Source organism: Oncorhynchus mykiss, chromosome 25 (assembly GCF_013265735.2).
Source record: "Oncorhynchus mykiss isolate Arlee chromosome 25, USDA_OmykA_1.1, whole genome shotgun sequence".
In the NCBI taxonomy this organism is placed as follows: domain Eukaryota; kingdom Metazoa; phylum Chordata; class Actinopteri; order Salmoniformes; family Salmonidae; genus Oncorhynchus; species Oncorhynchus mykiss.
This window is the reverse complement of record NC_048589.1, coordinates 6,749,585-6,768,428: the sequence shown is the minus strand read 5'-3', so window position 1 is coordinate 6,768,428 and position 18,844 is coordinate 6,749,585. Positions and strand designations below refer to the sequence as shown.

Sequence of the window (18,844 nt, the reverse complement as noted above, 5' to 3'; positions counted from 1 at the left end):
TTTACTTCTGGATCTGCTTCAATCCAATAGGAATGTTTACTCAGTACACAAAGGCCCTTCTGTCTGGGAGGGAGTATACACAGTAAAGCTGTAGTTTAATATCAGCTGATCATGTTTATCATTTGAGTAATATGCAGTTGGGATAGACACTGCTAGTAGGGTCTATTTAATCTGTATCGCTGAAGCGTTACCGATTGCGCGATAGAAATTTAAAGGTCATTAAAGCAGTGGATGAAGTCTCCATTAACACAGGAAAATTGCTTTCAAATTTCAGTCAAGCTGAACTTCCGCAATACGGATTGAATAGAGCTCTTGGTTATTAAACTATAGATATAGTTGTGATCTAATGCTATGGTAACTTATGAGATAGTAAGCGAGTATAGATATACAGTAGTTGTAATAGACACTGATGCCCGCAAGACTCACCCTTAGACCAGGGGGTAGCTGGAAGCCGTGACGATGCCACACTGGTTGTGCTTATTCCTGGACATCATTATGTAGCCCTTATCTCCCCAGTCAAGGCCCCAGCTAGAACACACACATCAAGCAAACACTTAGCATTTAGCAATGACATAGCAACATTGATAGTGTGTTGGACTGCTTAAACCACCTTTTTTAAGCATCATAGTTTGTTCTTGGCACATTAGATCCCATTCTAACTAATAAGAGAGCCCGTCTCTGACAGTGCTGAGATTAGGAAATGCAACTGCAACACCATTGGCTTATGGTTGCTCTTGACCAATCAGATAGGCCTAGCTTGATTTCATACAGCATGTTGTTTACCTGTTCTTCACCAGCCAGTAGTCCTGGCCATCATCACTAGTGCCATAACCCACAGCCAGCACACCGTGATCCAGCTGATCGCTGCTGCAGTCTGGCTCATCATAGACACCTGGGAATGAACAACAATTCAGTTATTCTCAATATACTGTACACACAATCAGCCTGGTATCAGTTTATATGTGTCACATTTAATATTTTGCAAAGGTTATGTATCATGACTGTTGACGCCCAAGTCAATACATTGCTTTCAATGTACAAAACACACAGGGAGTATTACTGTACATCTAAGAAAGAAGATAAGTCACAGATCATTCAGTACACAGTTATGAACCATAACTTATGGAGTCTCAATGAAGCTTTCATAAGCCCTTTATAAGGCCTACCTACATAAATGCTTCAGAAATCATTCATGAGAAAATGTCATACTAATTAAAGGGTAGTGTAAAACCAATGCCACGTTTGTTAAAGAACCAGATGTCACGACCTGTTATTAGCTAAAGGGTTAAGGTTATAAATGGTTTATAAAGGGTTTATGAAGGGTTTATTACGCTTTATAAGTTATAGTGTGTTTAAAGTTTGACCAAGATGACAAGTGTAGGTCGAGGTTGGAGAAAGTCGTGTCTTAAAAATACTAATTTGATTAATCTAGAGAGAGCCGGTTCTTAAAAGGTCTTACCTTATTCATCTGGAAAGAGGCATGTCAAAAAAAAAGACAGCAGCAATAGCAGCAAAACTTCAGTAGAAAATCATTATTTAGACTGTATGTTAAAATATTAAGTATTCTTAAAATTGGCCAAAAATAGCATATTATTGCCAAAAGGTATAAGTAAGCACATATATTATATTCACACCTAAACGTGTAATTGTAAAATAATGCTCTCAACTGTCTGCTCATTGTCGTCTGATTATATTGCACCACTAAGCATTTGCACTAGATGTCACTGTTGTGCTTCTTCCTTGAGTCAGGAGGTGGTCAATTCAGAATGTTGGAATTGACTCCAATTCAATTCATGAATTGAATTAGAATTGAAATGGCCATACCCCACAAGATGTAGACTTAGAATTTGAGTGACAGGAAGTAGAAATTAATTCAGTGCAATTAAAATAAATTCCACTCAGTCATAGAACATGAATTTCATTGAATCTGACAGTTCATTCTTGCAGATACTACACCTATTACGGAATAGAATAATTTGAATTTAATTGAATTTCACTTCAATTCTATTTCCTTTCATTCAAATTGTAATTGCAATTTTGTATCCTGTTTACTACTTCAATTCAAATTAAATTCAAATTCAAGAATTGAATCGGAATTTATGAGGCATTCTCATTTAAATTGTGAATTGAGACTAACCCTGCAGCCTACTACTGCTCTGTGTGGGGCTGATGTGGGCTGGCGTGAAAGAAGGATGAATTTGATCCTATCTATACACTGATCTAAGGTCAGTTTGGCATTTCTCATTTCTAATGCTTAACCATTGGCTCTCCCTAAAGCCCATCTGATGCAAATCTGTACCTAAAGACAACTTCTATCAAGATCTGGGGTGTATTCATTAGGTAAAAACTGCCCACTTCGTGCAAATCTGTGTGAATGTGGTATATTTTCCTGTGAAATGACAGCCTACGTTTCAGGAATGGGTTCATTTGAATGTTTCCACCTACCAGCATGGCATTGCATATTAATCAGAAACAGATGCAAAGTTATTCCTATTTTTGACTGAGATGAGCCAAAGAGCCTTGTGTCCACTTGGCTGCCTGAGCCTTGGCCCAAATGAAAAAAGGAGGTGCAAATTTATGTTTTCGGACCTATACTTTTTCCCCCTAGAAAATGATCATTATCCATTGGATAATTTTGTAAATTCTCACTTATATTTGATGTAGTCTGTATTAAATATCTGTATATACAGTGCCTTGCGAAAGTATTCGGCCCCCTTGAACTTTGCGACCTTTTGCCACATTTCAGGCTTCAAACATAAAGATATAAAACTGTATTTTTTTTGTGAAGATTCAACAACAAGTGGGACACAATCATGAAGTGGAACGACATTTATTGGATATTTCAAACTTTTTTAACAAATCAAAAACTGAAAAATTGGGCATACAAAATTATTCAGCCCCCTTAAGTTAATACTTTGTAGCGCCACCTTTTGCTGCGATTACAGCTGTAAGTCGCTTGGGGTATGGTATCAGTTTTGCACATCGAGAGACTGACATTTTTTCCCATTCCTCCTTGCAAACCAGCTCGAGCTCAGTGAGGTTGGATGGAGAGCATTTGTGAACAGCAGTTTTCAGTTCTTTCCACAGATTCTCGATTGGATTCAGGTCTGGACTTTGACTTGGCCATTCTAACACCTGGATATGTTTATTTTTGAACCATTCCATTGTAGATTTTGCTTTATGTTTTGGATCATTGTCTTGTTGGAAGACAAATCTCCGTCCCAGTCTCAGGTCTTTTGCAGACTCCATCAGGTTTTCTTCCAGAATGGTCCTGTATTTGGCTCCATCCATCTTCCCATCAATTTTAACCATCTTCCCTGTCCCTGCTGAAGAAAAGCAGGCCCAAACCATGATGCTGCCACCACCATGTTTGACAGTGGGGATGGTGTGTTCAGTGTGATGAGCTGTGTTGCTTTTACGCCAAACATAACGTTTTGCATTGTTGCCAAAAAGTTACATTTTGGTTTCATCTGACCAGAGCACCTTCTTCCACATGTTTGGTGTGTCTCCCAGGTGGCTTGTGGCAAACTTTAAACAACACTTTTTATGGATATCTTTAAGAAATGGCTTTCTTCTTGCCACTCTTCTATAAAGGCCAGATTTGTGCAATATACGACTGATTGTTGTCCTATGGACAGAGTCTCCCACCTCAGCTGTAGATCTCTGCAGTTCATCCAGAGTGATCATGGGCCTCTTGGCTGCATCTCTGATCAGTCTTCTCCTTGTATGAGCTGAAAGTTTAGAGGGACGGCCAGGTCTTGGTAGATTTGCAGTGGTCTGATACTCCTTCCATTTCAATATTATCGCTTGCACAGTGCTCCTTGGGATGTTTAAAGCTTGGGAAATCTTTTTGTATCCAAATCCGGCTTTAAACTTCTTCACAACAGTATCTCGGACCTGCCTGGTGTGTTCCTTGTTCTTCATGATGCTCTCTGCGCTTTTAACGGACCTCTGAGACTATCACAGTGCAGGTGCATTTATACGGAGACTTGATTACACACAGGTGGATTGTATTTATCATCATTAGTCATTTAGGTCAACATTGGATCATTCAGAGATCCTCACTGAACTTCTGGAGAGAGTTTGCTGCACTGAAAGTAAAGGGGCTGAATAATTTTGCTCGCCCAATTTTTCAGTTTTTGATTTGTTAAAAAAGTTTGAAATATCCAATAAATGTCTTTCCACTTCATGATTGTGTCCCACTTGTTGTTGATTCTTCACAAAAAAATACAGTTTTATATCTTTGTTTGAAGCCTGAAATGTGGAAAAGGTCGCAAAGTTCAAGGGGGCCGAATACTTTCGCAAGGCACTGTATATACAGTGTGGTCCAGTGCATTTGGAAAGTATTCAGACCCCTTGACTTTTTCCAGCCTTATTCTAAAATGTATAAAATCGTACCCCACAATAGCCCACAATGACAAAGCAAAAACAGGTTTTTAGAAATGTTTGAAAATGTGTAAAAAATATTTAAAAAACTGTAATATATTACATTTACAAAGCAAAAAACAGTTGTTGTAAAGCAAAATAAAATCTACGTTGTTAAAAACCTGTTACGGCTAGACATTCCGCTAGCGGAACCCCTCGACAACATCGAGCTCCAAATTCAAATACTATAAATATTAAACTTTCATGAAATCACACATGCAATACACCAAATTAAAGCTACACTTGTTGTTAATCCAGCCAATGCGTCAGATTTCAAAAAGGCTTTACGGCGAAAGCAAATGCAATTATCTGAGGATAGCACCCCACCAAACAAACACATGGCATTCATATTTCAACCCGCCAGGCACGACACAAAACGCAGAAATAACGATATTATTCAGGCCTTACTTTTGAAGAACTTCTTTTGTTGGCAATCCAATATGTCCCATAAACATCACAAACTGTCATTTTGTTTGATAAATTCTGTTGATTTATCTCAAATGTATATTAATTTGGTGCGTTTGATCCAGAAAAACACCGGTTCCAACTTGCGCAACATGACTAAAAAATATCTAATAAGTCACCTGTAAACTTGTTCCAAACATTTCAAACAACTTTCCTAATACAGCTTTAGGTATTTTTTTACGTAAATAATCAAATTTAAGACGGGATAAACTGCGTTCAATAGCGGATAAAAACAAAGTGGAGCGAGGTTTCAGGTCGCGCGTCCCTAACAAACAGTACACGAGACTCGACACTTGTTCTGAACAGCACTACTTCTTCATTTCTCAAAGGAAAATCATCAACCAATTTCTAAAGACTGTTGACATCCAGTGGAAGCGATAGGAGCTGCAAGCGGCACAGAAATCTAGATCCACATAGAAACCCCATTTAAAAGAGAGTGACCTCAATTTTTTTCCTGAATGGATTTCTCTCAGGTTTTCGCCTGCCATATGAGTTCTGTTATACTCACAGACATTATTCAAACAGTTTTAGAAACTTTAGAGTGTTTGCTATCTCAATCTACCAATTATATGCATATCCCAGCTTCTGGGCCTGAGTAGCAGGCAGTTTACTTTGGGCACGCTTTTCATCCGGACGTGAAAATACTGCCCCCTATCCCGATTAAAGCACCTTTGGCAGCGATTACAGCCTCAAGTCTTTGTTGTTATGATGCTACACGCTTGGCACATCTGTATTTGGGGAGTTTCTCCCATTCTTCTCTGCAGTTCCTCTCAAGCTCTGTAAGGTTGGATGCACAGCTATTTTCAGACTACAAAGGGAAGCACAGCCGCGAGCTGCCCAGTGACACGAGCCTACCAGACGAGCCAAATCACTTCTGTGCTCGCGTCGAGGCAAGCAACACTGAGGCATGCATGAGCATCAGCTGCTCCGGACGACTGTGTGATCACGCTCTCCGTAGCCGACGTGAGTAAGACCTTTAAACAGGTCAACATACACAAGGCTGCGGGGCCAGATGGATTACCAGGACGAGTGATCTGGGCATGTGCTGACCAACTGGCAGGTGTCGTCACTGACATTTTCAACATGTCCCTGATTGAGTCTGTAATACCAACATGTTTCAAGCAGACCACCATAGTCCCTGTGCCCAAGAACACAAAGGCAACCTGCCTAAATGACTACAGACCCATAGCACTCACGTCTGTGGCCATGAAGTGCTTTGAAAGGTTGGTAATGGCTCACATCAACACCATTATCCCAGAAACCCAACAACAACTCCAATTTGCATACCAACCAAACAGATCCACAGATGATGCCATCTCTATTCCACTCCACACTGCCCTTTCCCACCTGGACAAAAGGAACACTTATGTGAGAATGCTATTCATTGACTACAGCTCAGCGTTCAACACCACAGTACCCTAAAAGCTCATCACTAAGCTAAGGACCCTGGGACTAAACACCTCCCCCTGCAACTGGATCCTGGACTTCCTAACGGGCCGCCCCCAGGTGGTGAGAGTAGGTAGCAACACATTTGCGACGCTGATCCTCAACACTGGAGCTCCCCAGGGGTGCATGCTCAGTCCCCTCCTGTACTCTCTGTTCACCCACGACTGCATGGACGGGCATGACTCCAACACCATCATTAAGTTTGCAGACGACACAACAGTGGTAGGCCTGATCACCGACAACGACGAGACAGCCTATAGGGAGGAGGTCAGAGACCTGGCCTGTTGGTGCCAGAATAACAACCTATCCCTCAACGTAACCAAGACTAAGGAGATGATTGTGGACTACAGGAAAAGGAGGACTGAGCATGCCCCCATTTTCATCGACGAGGCTGTGGTGCAGCAGGTTGAGAGCTTCAAGTTCCTTGGTGTCCACATCAACAACAAACTAGAATGGTCCAAACACAACAAGACGTGAAGAGGGCACGACCAAGCATATTCCCGCTCAGGAAACTAAAAAGATTTGGCATGGGTCCTGAGATCCCCAAAAGGTTCTACAGCTGCAACATCAAGAGCATCCTGACTGGTTGCATCACTGCCTGGTACGGGAAATACTCAGCCTCTGACCGCAAGGCACTACAAAGGGTAGTGCGTACGGCCCAGGACATCACTGGGGCTAAGCTGCCTGCCATCCAGGACCTCCAGGACCTCGGTGTCAGAGGAAGGCCCTAAAAATTGTCAAAGACCCCAGCCACCCCAGTCATAGACTGTTCTCCCTACTACCGCATGGCAAGCGGTACCTGAGTGCCAAGTCTAGGACAAAAAGGCTTCTCAACAGTTTTTACCTCCAAGCCATAAGACTCCTGAACAGGCTACCTGGACTATTTGCACTCTGAGCAGAATTGTTTTGGTACCCTTCCCCAGATCTATGCCTCGATCAATTGAATTTACGACAGGTGGACTGAAAGGGGTCTGAGTAGTTATGTAAATGAGGTACTTCTCATTTTTATATACATTAGCAATAATGTCTAAAAGACTGTTTTTGCATTCCAAATCAATTGTATTTACCACAAGTGGACTCCAATCTAGTTGTAGAAACATCTCAAGGATGATCAATGGAAACAGGATGTACCTGAGGTCAATTTCGAGTCTCATAGCAGAAGAGAAGGTCGATCACACAGTCGTAGACCCGTACACGGAGAGGTCCGAGGCTTCCTCCGAGCCCACAGGAAGATGTCCCTGGGCAGGCTGCGCCGACTTCAGGCAATGAGCATGGCAGAATGGGCTCCAGCCCATGATAGCACCAGCAGTCCAATCGATAAGCGGATTGTGTCACTGGAGCAATGAAAACCCCAATACCACGGGTACTGGAGAAGACTTGATGAACATGAACTGCATGGACTCACTGTGGTTCCCTGACACTGGCAGGTTGATACGAGTAGTATTGTGGGTGACTCTGCCTATTGAGCACCCATCCAGCGCTCTGACGTCCATGGGAATGGAGAGGGGCTGAATGGGGATACCCAGCTCTGACACCAGGGTAGTGTCCATGAAACTCTCATCGGCCCCAGAGTCAACGAGTCCCCGGAGAGATTTTGACTGTTCACCCCACAGCAGGATGGCATGGAGAGGGGTACGAGAAAGGGGAGAAGGAAAATTCTCCATATGGCCCACCAGAGTACTTGTACCTACTGATGAGCCTGGTATTTTAATGGACAGGTAGACACGTAATGACCGGTAGTCCCTCAATACAGACAACTCTTGGTGTTGTTGGGTTTTGAGAATGTGAAATGGTAAGTCCCGGAAGGTAAACCCGAACTGGTTGGTACCTGTAGGGTAAGTAGTAGAGGGTAAATCCCGATTGGGTTAGTTCATGTGACTGCTATAAATCCCGAGCAGAATAGATCTGTGGAGGGTAAAAATATCATAAAGTCCCGAGCAGAAAGCCTGTGGAGTGCTAAATTTCATATAGAGGGGGGGAAGTCCTGAACAGGTGTAAGGGCTGTTGTTGGTGGAAGAAGAGGAGGAGCAATGCGCAGCGTGGTAAGTGTCCATTATTTTTTTATGAAACAACTGAACCCCGAACAAAACAACAATGTGAATAAACGAAAAACCGAAACAGTCCTGTAAGGTGATGAAAAAACACTAAACAGAAAATAATCACCCACAACTAAAATGGGGAGAACAGGCTACCTAAGTATGATTCTCAATCAGAGACAACAATCAACAGCTGCCTCTGAGAACCATACCAGGCCAAACACAGAAATACATAATAGAAAAAAAGAACATAGACTACCCATCCCAACTCACACCCTGACCAAACTAACACAAAGACAAAATAAAGGAACTAAGGTCAAAACGTGACAACAGGGTAGTCCTGTGGAGGGTAAAACCCTAGTCTAACGGTTTATTGGCCAGACCTGTAAGAAGGGTGGAAGCACAGTTGCAGTGGCTGTGAGACCGCAGGGTGTGAGTGTGTGTGTGTGTGAAAGAGAGGTTAGTTTTATGCCCTGTTGGGGTGGTGAACCATGAGAGATTATGTGGAAATATGGGTTATCAATAATAGTGATATTTGAGGAAATACTGGAATAAGACATTAAGTCATCCGTATTCTCCAGTAATACATTTGCAGACGCTATAATAACAGTTCTAATACAAGGTATTAAGTGCCATGACCAATTAATTGTAATCCGGGGAAGAGGGTAGTGCTACCTTGGAAAATAGTTACTAGAAGGTGTGTATTATAGACAGGAGTGCATTGATAGAATTTGCACTTCTGCTTTGATGGCAGGTTTGAACCCTGTGATCAAAACAGTAACTGCGGGGGTAGTGGATGAAATAGGGCAGGATGTTTGGAGTGGAATATAACTCCGCTCACTTCGCAGATGTGCGAGGGGTAATAGGAGCATAGGGGAAATGACTAACAATAGTTTCAATGGCCAAGGTAAACCAAAGAAACGTAGCGGAAAAACGTCAAAGCGTAGGGAGACAGAGTCTTGTTTTCGGTGTGGGGCTTTTGGTAATTGGAAAAGGGAGTGTAAAGTGGGTATGGAGCCTGCTGTAATCAGAGAAAATGCTGACAGGCAAGCGTTTGCATTGTTTTCAAAAGAGCAACAACAAATCCTTTTGAGAGAAGCAGGAGAGGAAATGTCACATATCGGTGTGTAGCCTCGGTTCAATCGTTAAGTGGTTCATATAGATTACAATTTCTACGTGAAGGAAGACGTATGAGATCACGTCTTACCTAACTTTTTAGTAGAGACCAGGGATCAAATATCGCAGATTCCTTACGATGAGAAATTGGCTAAATCTGCCACAGGAAAACGTATTTTGGGTTGAAGAATCTAGGCGAAATGCCAGGGGAATGGATTCTAAAAGGTAACACATTTAATTATATGGCCAAACACTCCTTGCAAACTCAGAAAGCCGTGGGGGGGGGGTTTATGATCTCATGAGACATTTTATGTGGTTTTATTTGGAAATAGATACATATTTCATGTCGTCTTTTTCTGAAATAGATTTCTAGAATGGACAAAAGGTTGGAGGGGTCACGAGGAATTGGTATAGGGGTTACCAAACCTAAAGTTAATTAGTTTATGTGGTGCGGTGGTTACGTTAGGCTCGGTGACAGGATAATGTCGCCGTGTCTAAGACATGCTAAATAAAGGATGGGGTGGATTAAAATAAACATTTCATGATTGAGGTAAGGAGAGCAGTTAGTGATATTTGGCAGTTTTAAGTATAAAAGTATCTGGATTAGGCCATAAATGGTGTCCCAGATAAGTGAGGCCCATTCATGTGTGTTCTGGACCTACAGTTCACCAGAACACACACACTGGTTATGAATATGCGTTAGTGGTGTTGATATTGTGGGGTTTATTTTGGATGGGGTCATTTCAATTCAGTTTTAAATTGGGTATGCACTAGAATGGAAATGTGTGGAAGGTTGTGAAATGGGTTCTGAAGGACAGGGAAAGAAAAGGGAGAGGAAATATTTTAATGGTGCCGAATGCTCTGAATCCTGACTTTCTGTTGAGGCCTGATCAATCTCACTAGAAAAGATCTGAACAGGTGGGATTTAATTATATAATGAATGAGAAACACCAGACTCTATTCAAAGTGTACCATTACTTAGAGATACTATTACTTTCCTTAGGGAGTTATAAAGAGTTGTAATTCTAAGTTGATTAGTTATTCGAATTGGTTTATTTTTTATTTAACATGTTGTTTTTGAATCCTGGGTTCCCCGGGTCATGGTCTTTGGGTAAATATACAAAGGTACTTTGTTCAGTCTGCATATAGAAGGGAAAATATATGTTAACTTCACTAGGGTAGGGGGCAGCATTCGGAATTTTGGATGAAAAGCGTGCCCAAAGTAAACTGCCTACTACTCAGGCCCAGATGCTAGGATATGCATACAATTGGATAGAAAACACTCTAAAGTTTCCAAAACTTTTAAAATAATGTCTGAGTATAACAGAACTGATATGGCAGGCGAAAACCTGAGAAAAATCCATCCAGGAAGTACTATTATTTTGAAAGGCTGTTTTTCCAGTGAAAGCCTATACACTTTAGGCATTGTTTCAGGCTTTTTCAATGAGAGGACAGCGCGTGATCAGGAGGTTCTTCTTTTCTATTGACGAAGCTTTTGTCCGGTTGAAATATTATTGATTATTTATTCAACCTTAGGATTGATTTTAAACATCATTTGACATGTTTCTATTAACTTTTATGGTACTTTTTTATTTTTCGTCTGTCTGTTGTGACCGCGCTTTGTTCCAATGGATTGCTGAACAAAACGCACCAACAAAACTGAGGTTTTTGGACATAAAGAGGGACATTATCGAACAAAATGAACATTTATTGTGTAACATGGAGTCTTCGGAATGCAACCATATGAAGATCAAAGGTAAGTGATGCATTTTATCGCTATTTCAATCAATCCTCAAGGTGTTTTTCACATATCTCTTCGATGATATATCGTTCGTGGAAGCATGGTTTCTCCTCTCAATCAAATGGAAAAATACTTGCAGCTGGCTTTGCGCACCAATTTCGACGCAGAACACCAGGCGGACACTTGGAAAATGTAGTCTCTTATGGTCAATCTTCCAATGATATGCCTACAAATGCGTCACAATGCTGCCGACATCTTGGGGAAACGGTAGAAGGTCTAAGCTTATTCCTGTCGCATTCACAGCCATATAAGGAGACATTAGAAAACAGAGCTTCAGAAATTCTGCTAATTTCCTGTTTGACGTTTCATCTTGGTTTCGCCTGTAGAATGAGTTCTGGGGCACTTACAGACAATATCTTTGCAGATTCTGAAACTTCAGAGTGTTTTCTTTGAAAAACTGTCAAGAATATGCATAGTCGAGCATCTTTTCGTGACAAAATATCGCGCTTAAAACGGGAACGTTTTTTATCCAAAAATGAAATAGCGCCCCTAGAGATCCAACAGGTTAACAAGAAGTTTATCTATGAGCTGGTGTATAACATTTGTATCTTTTATGTATGTTTATTATGAGAATTTCTGTTTTGAGTTTCACGCTCTGCAATTTCACCGGATGTTGTTTGAGACAGTGAATTATTGAACAAAACGCGCTAACAAAACGGAGGTTTGTGGATATAAACATGGACTTTATCGAACAAAACAAACATTTATTGAGTAAATGGGAGTCTTGTTAGTGCAAACATATGAAGATCATCAAAGGTAAGTGATTCATTTTATCACTATTTCTGACTTGTGTAACTTCTCTACTTGGCTTGTTACTGTTTGTAATGATTTGTCTTCTGGGCGCTGTTCTCAGATAATCGCATGGTATGCTTTCGCCGTAAAGCCTTTTTGAAATCTGACAACGTGGTTGGATTATCAAGAAGTTTCCTTAAACCCATGTATAACACTTGTATGTTTCATACATTTTTATAAGACTATTTCTGTTTTTGAATTTGGATGTTGGCCAGGTGGGAGGCTAGTGAGGTTTAAAAAGGGATGACAGTTACTACAAATAGATTGTGATATACAATTGAAGACGGAAGTTTACATACACTCTGGATTTGAGTAATTCAAACTTGTTGTTGAACCACTCCACAAATTTCCTGTTAACAAACTATAGTTTTGGCAAGTCAGTTAGGACATCCACATTGTGCATGACACAAGTCATTTTTCCAACAATTGTTTACAGACAGATTATTTCACAGTATCACAATTCCAGTGGGTCAGAAGTTTACATACACTAACTTGGCTGAAAAAAAATTGTAGACCTCCACAAGTCTGGTTCATCCTTGGGAGCAATTTCCAAATGCCTGAAGGTACCATGTTCATCTGTACAAACAATAGTATGCAAGTATAAACACCATGTGTCCACGCAGCCGTCATAGCGCTCAGGAAAGGGACACGTTCTGTCTCCTAGAGATGAATGTACTTTGGTGCAACTCAGTGCAACTCATTCCCAGAACAACAGCAAAGGACCTTGTGAAGATGCTGGAGGAAACAGGTACCAAAGTATCTATATCCACAGTAAAACGAGTCCTATATCGATAAAACCTGAAAGGCCGCTCAGCAAGGAAGAAGCCACTGCTCCAAAACTGCCATAAAAAAACTGCATATGGGGAAAAAGATCATACTTTTTGGAGAAATGTCCTCTGGTCTGATGAATCAAAAATAGAACTGTTTGGCCATAATGACCATCGTTTTGTTTGGAGGAAAAAGGGGAGGCTTGCAAGCCGAAGAACACCATCCCAACCGTAAAGCACGGAGGTGGCAGCATCATGTTCTGGGGGTGCTTTGCTGCAGGAGGGACTGGTGCACTTCACAAAATAGAGGGCATCATGAGGCAGGAAATTTATGTGGATATATTGAAGCAACATCTCAAGACATCAGTCAGGAAGTTAAAGCTTGGTCGCAAATGGGTCTTCCAAATGGACAATGACCCCCAGCATACTTCCAAAGTTGTGGAAAAAAGGACAACAAAGTCAAGGTATTGGAGTGGCCATCACAAAGCTCTGACCTCAATCCTATAGAAAATGTGTGTGCAGAACTGAGAAAGCGTGTGCGAGCAAGGAGGCCTACAAACCTGACTCAGTTACACCAGCTCTGTCAGGAGGAATGGGCCAAAATTCACCCAACTTATTGTGGGAAGCTTGTGGAAGGCTACCTGAAACGTTTGACCCAAGTTAAACAACTGAAAGGCAATGCTACCAAATACTAATTGACTGTATGTAAACTTCCGACTTCAACTGTATGTATTGCTGATATTCATTTTTTGTTTTTGTTTCGATACATATTTTACCAGATTGGGATACTGGAGTGTGGGATTTCTGCGAGGGGTTAGGGTGCTAACTTCATGATCTGGTAACTCTTCCGAGAGGTCTCTAGTAGAATAAGGGAGTATGGACAAATTTTGAAAATGGTTTTGGCAGTAACAGTATATTGCTATGCTTTTTGACATTTGTCGTAGAGATAACGTTATCAAGAAAATAAAGTAATAATTTGTCATATTGTCAATGCTTGTCTGGATTTCCTGAAACATAAATTAATTGAACTAAACTGTTGTTCTGATCTGTGCTTTTTTTGAAGTTGTCATGGAAAGTGACGTCAGAGCGTGTCTTAATGCATGGTAGGAATAATTTGACCACAAACAGGATGTGTGAACCTCAAAACCCTCCCTAACCGGCAGAAGAAAGAGAGACAAAGGCGTGCAATGCGACAGTGACTTTTAACACTTCTATCTGAGTCTGAGCCATAAACCGGGGTGCAGGCAGCAGGAGTGCTGAGAACTGCTCAGGTGAGAGACTATTGTACGTGGGAGAAACGGATGTATCTATTTGGATATTGGAATCCGGACATTAGCTAGGGCCATTGGGAAGATGAACTGTAAACAATATCTGAAAAAGACACGCTAGAATGATAAGTGCCGGGAAAAGGACAGGGTGGTCTACACATTGTGAACAATTTAGACTAAGGATGCATTGAGATACTGGTCTTTCATTACCAGGCCATTCGTGACAGGAAAACAGGGACAAAGTGGGGCTGTAATGAGAATTACCGACAATAAAAAGGTTTTGTTTATAAATGTATGTGCTAAGAGGGATGATGTGTGCTGAATATAGAAGCTGGAATTGAGGTCTGTCATTCTAAATTTGGGTTGGATAATTGATAAAAATGTTGTATGATTTGGATACAGCAAGAGAGAGTTACTACAGAACGGCGAGGGGTGGGGGCTGGATGATAGCTTTGGTGAACCATAAAAAAAATGTTATTTTGTTTTACCATCAGAATTATAATGTTCGTTGCATCACCGGTGATGTGAAATTATTAAACATGTACTTTTTTCTCTTTTCTTTTCAAATCAATATGTTTTTAGGTTTCGTGGAACATAAGAGTGATCATTTTTTCCAGAGGAGGGACTGATGTATATTGACTAATTGATTTGAGAATGTTTTAGTATGTGCAAATGTATATGTAGCAGGAGGCGAGGGCTGTTAAGTGGGGTGGAACGTGACTGCAGTGGAGATCTGTGGGTGCTCATAAATTAAGTTTGTGGTGACAGAGGAGTATCATTCCCAGAAACTAGGAATATTGTTACAGGAGATAGCTATCCTCCCTCTCCCATGAGCTAACTGTGCACAATACAGGGATTAGTATGAGTTCAATTGAACATTACACATTCCCGGATCATGGTTAGAGTAGAAGAGATAGTGGTGGAATTTCAGACACTATGGTAAACCTTCAAGAACCCTGTGACTCAGAGTATTGTTAGGTTGGGTATTCTTCCAACTCATTAATCTCTCTCAATTTCTAACAGCAGGCGAACACTTGACAGATTACATACAGTAGTTATTCTCACGGCAGTCGCTGTAGGGACCGTAATTGAAAGATGCTATAGTCATGGGCCATGTTAGTAGTAGCAGGGGTTACTTTAGTAGCATTGTTGGGATATCAGTTAATGAGGACTCGTGCCACATGATTGGTAACTGGGAGACCGATGGGAGTACAGGGGAGGCTGTTATTCAAATGTCACAAATGAATGATCTTGCCATAACAGGAGAGTCTAGGTTGTCAGGAAATGACCCATTTGTTGCAGTGTGTATATCCTCAAGTGAAAGCAGAGATAACCAAGGGCACGGGCTGAATTCTGGGGATTGAGTGTACATCAAGATGCACCAGGCAGGGGTGTTGGGACAGCGTTGGTTTGGTTCACACACAGTACTCCTTACAGCACCTGCAGCGATAAAGATCGTCATGTCTCTCCTCGGTGGGTGCAAAGTTCTCACGTGAAGTGAGGTCCAGCTGCATAATGGGTGAGCTTGAAGACACCATGACAGAGGAAGTGGAGAGAAAGAGAGACTAGATTCCACTGTAAGACATGCCGATGGGTTGGGTCTGGGAGCTATTTTATACATCATAGTTGGATTGGGGTTAGCTGGTTTATTGGTTAATGAATCATATGAAAGAGGATGTTGGGGTAATTGTACTCTAAACAACAGGTTGAAGGCATTGATGTGAAAGCATATACAGTGATGAGCACAGTGCTGAGTTACCTCAAGAGGATGTAGGGTTGTGGCAATGGAGGAGATGGGGAACAAAGTGAAAATGGGAACACCTCGGAACCTGGGGCCGAAAGGGGAAGACTGGGCAAAAGCATGAGGAGGCTTATTAGGGCTTTCATTGTAGCTGGGACCCTTTGGATTGCAAACAGAGGAAGATCTTCAAAGGTAAGTGATTTATTTTAGCGCTATTTCTGACTTTCGTGACGCCTCTGCTTGGTTGGAAAATGTTTGTAATGCTTATGTACGCGGGATGCTGTCCTCAGATAATCACATGGTGTGCTTTCGCCATCAAGCCTTTTTGAAATCTGACAAAGCGGCTGGATTAACAAGAAGTTAAGCTTTTAAACGATGTAAGACACTTGTATTTTCATGAATGTTTAATATTACGAATTTTGTATTTTGAATTTCGCGCTCTGCAATTTCACAGGATGTTAGCCCAAAGAGGTAGTACGTTAAAGTATTTTGACTTCAAATATATGTACCTTGGCATAGTTTTAGGGCCACAGCCCACAATTTTTGGAAAACAGCCGAATACAAACATTTTAACATTTACAGACTGGAGATATAAGATTCACCACCCAAACACACACTCATTGTTGTTTCGCTCTCACCACATGATACAAAGGTAAAAGAGTAGAACAGGCTGAACAATTACTCTACATCTAAGTAGAGCAGAGTCTATACAGTAGTTAACTCACTCTCTTAACCCCTTCCAACCCTCTCCCTCCCTTACCGTGCTGAAAGCCCAGCAGGAGCCACAATCCTTCTGATCCTTGATGGAGGTGACATAGCCCTCGTCCCTCCAGTCCATGGTGGTGGGCAGATCATTGTCCCCAAGCATGGGTAAGAAGGTAGAGCCGCCACGGGGCTTGGAGGCATTGAAGGAGCCCAGGCAGCACTGGGAGATGATGCGTCTGTCCTCCTCATTTTCCTGTGATAGCACAACAATAGACATGCACTGAGTGTAGAAAAAGTTAGGTAATACCTACTCTTTCCATGAAATAGACTGTCCAGGCGAATCCAGGTGAATGCTATGATCCCTTATTGATGTCACTTGTTTAATCCACTTCAGTGTAAATGAAGGGGAGGAGACAGATTGAAGAATGATTTTTGATCCTTAAGAAAATTGAGACATGGATTGTGTATGTGTGCCATTCAGGGGGTGAATGGGCAAGACAGAAAATGTAAGTGCCTTTGAACGGGGTATGGTAGTAGGTGCCAGGCACACCGGTTTGTGTCTTGAACTACAACACTAGTGGGTTTTCCCACAGTCAACAGTTTATCCTGTGTATCAAGAATGGTCCACCACCCAAAAGACATCCAGCCACCTTGACACAACTGTGGACAGCTTGTGAGTCAATATGGGCCAGCAGGGAGTGAAGAGGCGACTCTCCCAGTGAAGAGGTAACTCTGGGATGCTGGCCTTCTAGGCAGAGTTGCAAAGAAAAAGCCATATTGCAGGCTGGCCAATAAAAATAAAAGATTAAGATGGGCAAAAGAACACAGACACTGGACAGAGGAACTCTGCCAAGAAGGCTAGCATCTGGTGTTTTGCAGGTACTATTTAATGAGGCTACCAGTTGAGGACTCGTGAGGCGTCTTTCTCAAACTAGACACTTGTCCTCTTGCTCAGTTGTGCACTGGGGCCTCCCACTCCTCTTTCAATTCTGGTTAGAGCCAGTGTGCGCTGTTCTGTGAATGGAGTAGTACACAGCCTTGTACGAGATCTTCAGTTTCTTGGCACTTTCTCGCTTGGAATAACCTTCATTTCTCAAATCAAGAATAGACTGATGAGTTTCAGAAGAAAGTTCTTTGTTTCTGGCCATTTTGAGCCTGTAATTGAACCTACAAGTACCGATGCTCCAGATACTCAACTAATCTAAAGAAGGCCAGTTGTATTGCTTCTTTAATCAGGACAACAGTTTTCAGCTGTGCTAACATAATTGCAAAAGGGTTTTCTAATGATCAATTAGCCTTTTTAAAATGATAAACTTGGATTAGCTAACAACAACGTGCCATTGGAACACAGGAGTGATGGTTGCTGATAATGAGCCTCTGTACGCCTATGTAGATATTCCAGAAAAACAGATTCCAGCTATAATAGTCATTTACAAAATTAACAATGTCTACACTGTATTTCTGATCAATTTGATGTTAATCAAAAAAAAAAATCTTTCAAAAACAAGTAAATGTCTAAGTGGCCCCAAACTTTTGAACGGTAGTGTATGTTGTGGGCATTCTAAACTGAAATTCCTCTCCATTTATTTAATATAATATATGCCATTTAGCAAAAGCTTTTATTCAAAGCGACTTACACTCATGGGTGCATAAATGTTTTACGAATTGGTGGTCCAGGGATCGAACCAACTTTCCTGGTGTTGCAAGCAACAATTTTTCTTGTCTCGCTTAGGGCAGCATATACGCCTGGACCGGGCCTTTCTCTACCAACTGAGCTGCAGAGAACCAGTTCCTGTATTGACATAAAAGTACATGACCTATTGTTATGCACAAGTACACTGAACAAAAAACAAACACAACATGTGAAGTGTTGATCCTTTAAATAAAAGATTCCGTAAGTGTTACATACGCACACCAAGCTTGTTTCTTTAAAATGTTGTGCACATATGTGTTTACATCCCTCTTAGTGAGCATTTCTCCTTTGCCAAGATAATCCATCCACCTCACAGGCATGGTATATCAATAAGCTAATTAAACAGCATGATAATAACACAGGTGCACCTTGTGCTGGGGACTATAAAAGGCCACACTAAATTGTGGAGTTTTGTCACACAATGCCGACACAACACAATGCCACAGATGTCTCAAGTATGCAATTGGCATGCTGACTGCAGGAATGTCCACCAGAGCTGTTGCCAGAGAATTGAATGCTAATTTCTTTATCATAAGGCCAGTCTATCATAAGGCCATCACACATAATGCCAAATTCTCTGAAATGACTT

At 41.4% G+C, this 18,844-nt stretch overlaps 1 protein-coding gene across 1 annotated transcript; it reads right to left on the bottom strand.

Moving 5' to 3' along the window:
- Positions 1 to 335: 335 nt before the first annotated feature.
- Positions 336 to 18,205, bottom strand: LOC110504181 (cathepsin 7-like). The gene is made up of 5 exons (XM_036962255.1): positions 18,200 to 18,205; positions 16,618 to 16,815; positions 7,742 to 7,934; positions 784 to 892; positions 336 to 528 (listed from the first exon to the last, which is right to left on the bottom strand). Exons 1-5 carry the CDS (start codon positions 18,203 to 18,205, stop codon positions 429 to 431), a joined length of 606 nt encoding a protein of 201 aa, XP_036818150.1. The 3' UTR covers positions 336 to 428.
- Positions 18,206 to 18,844: the final 639 nt, after the last annotated feature.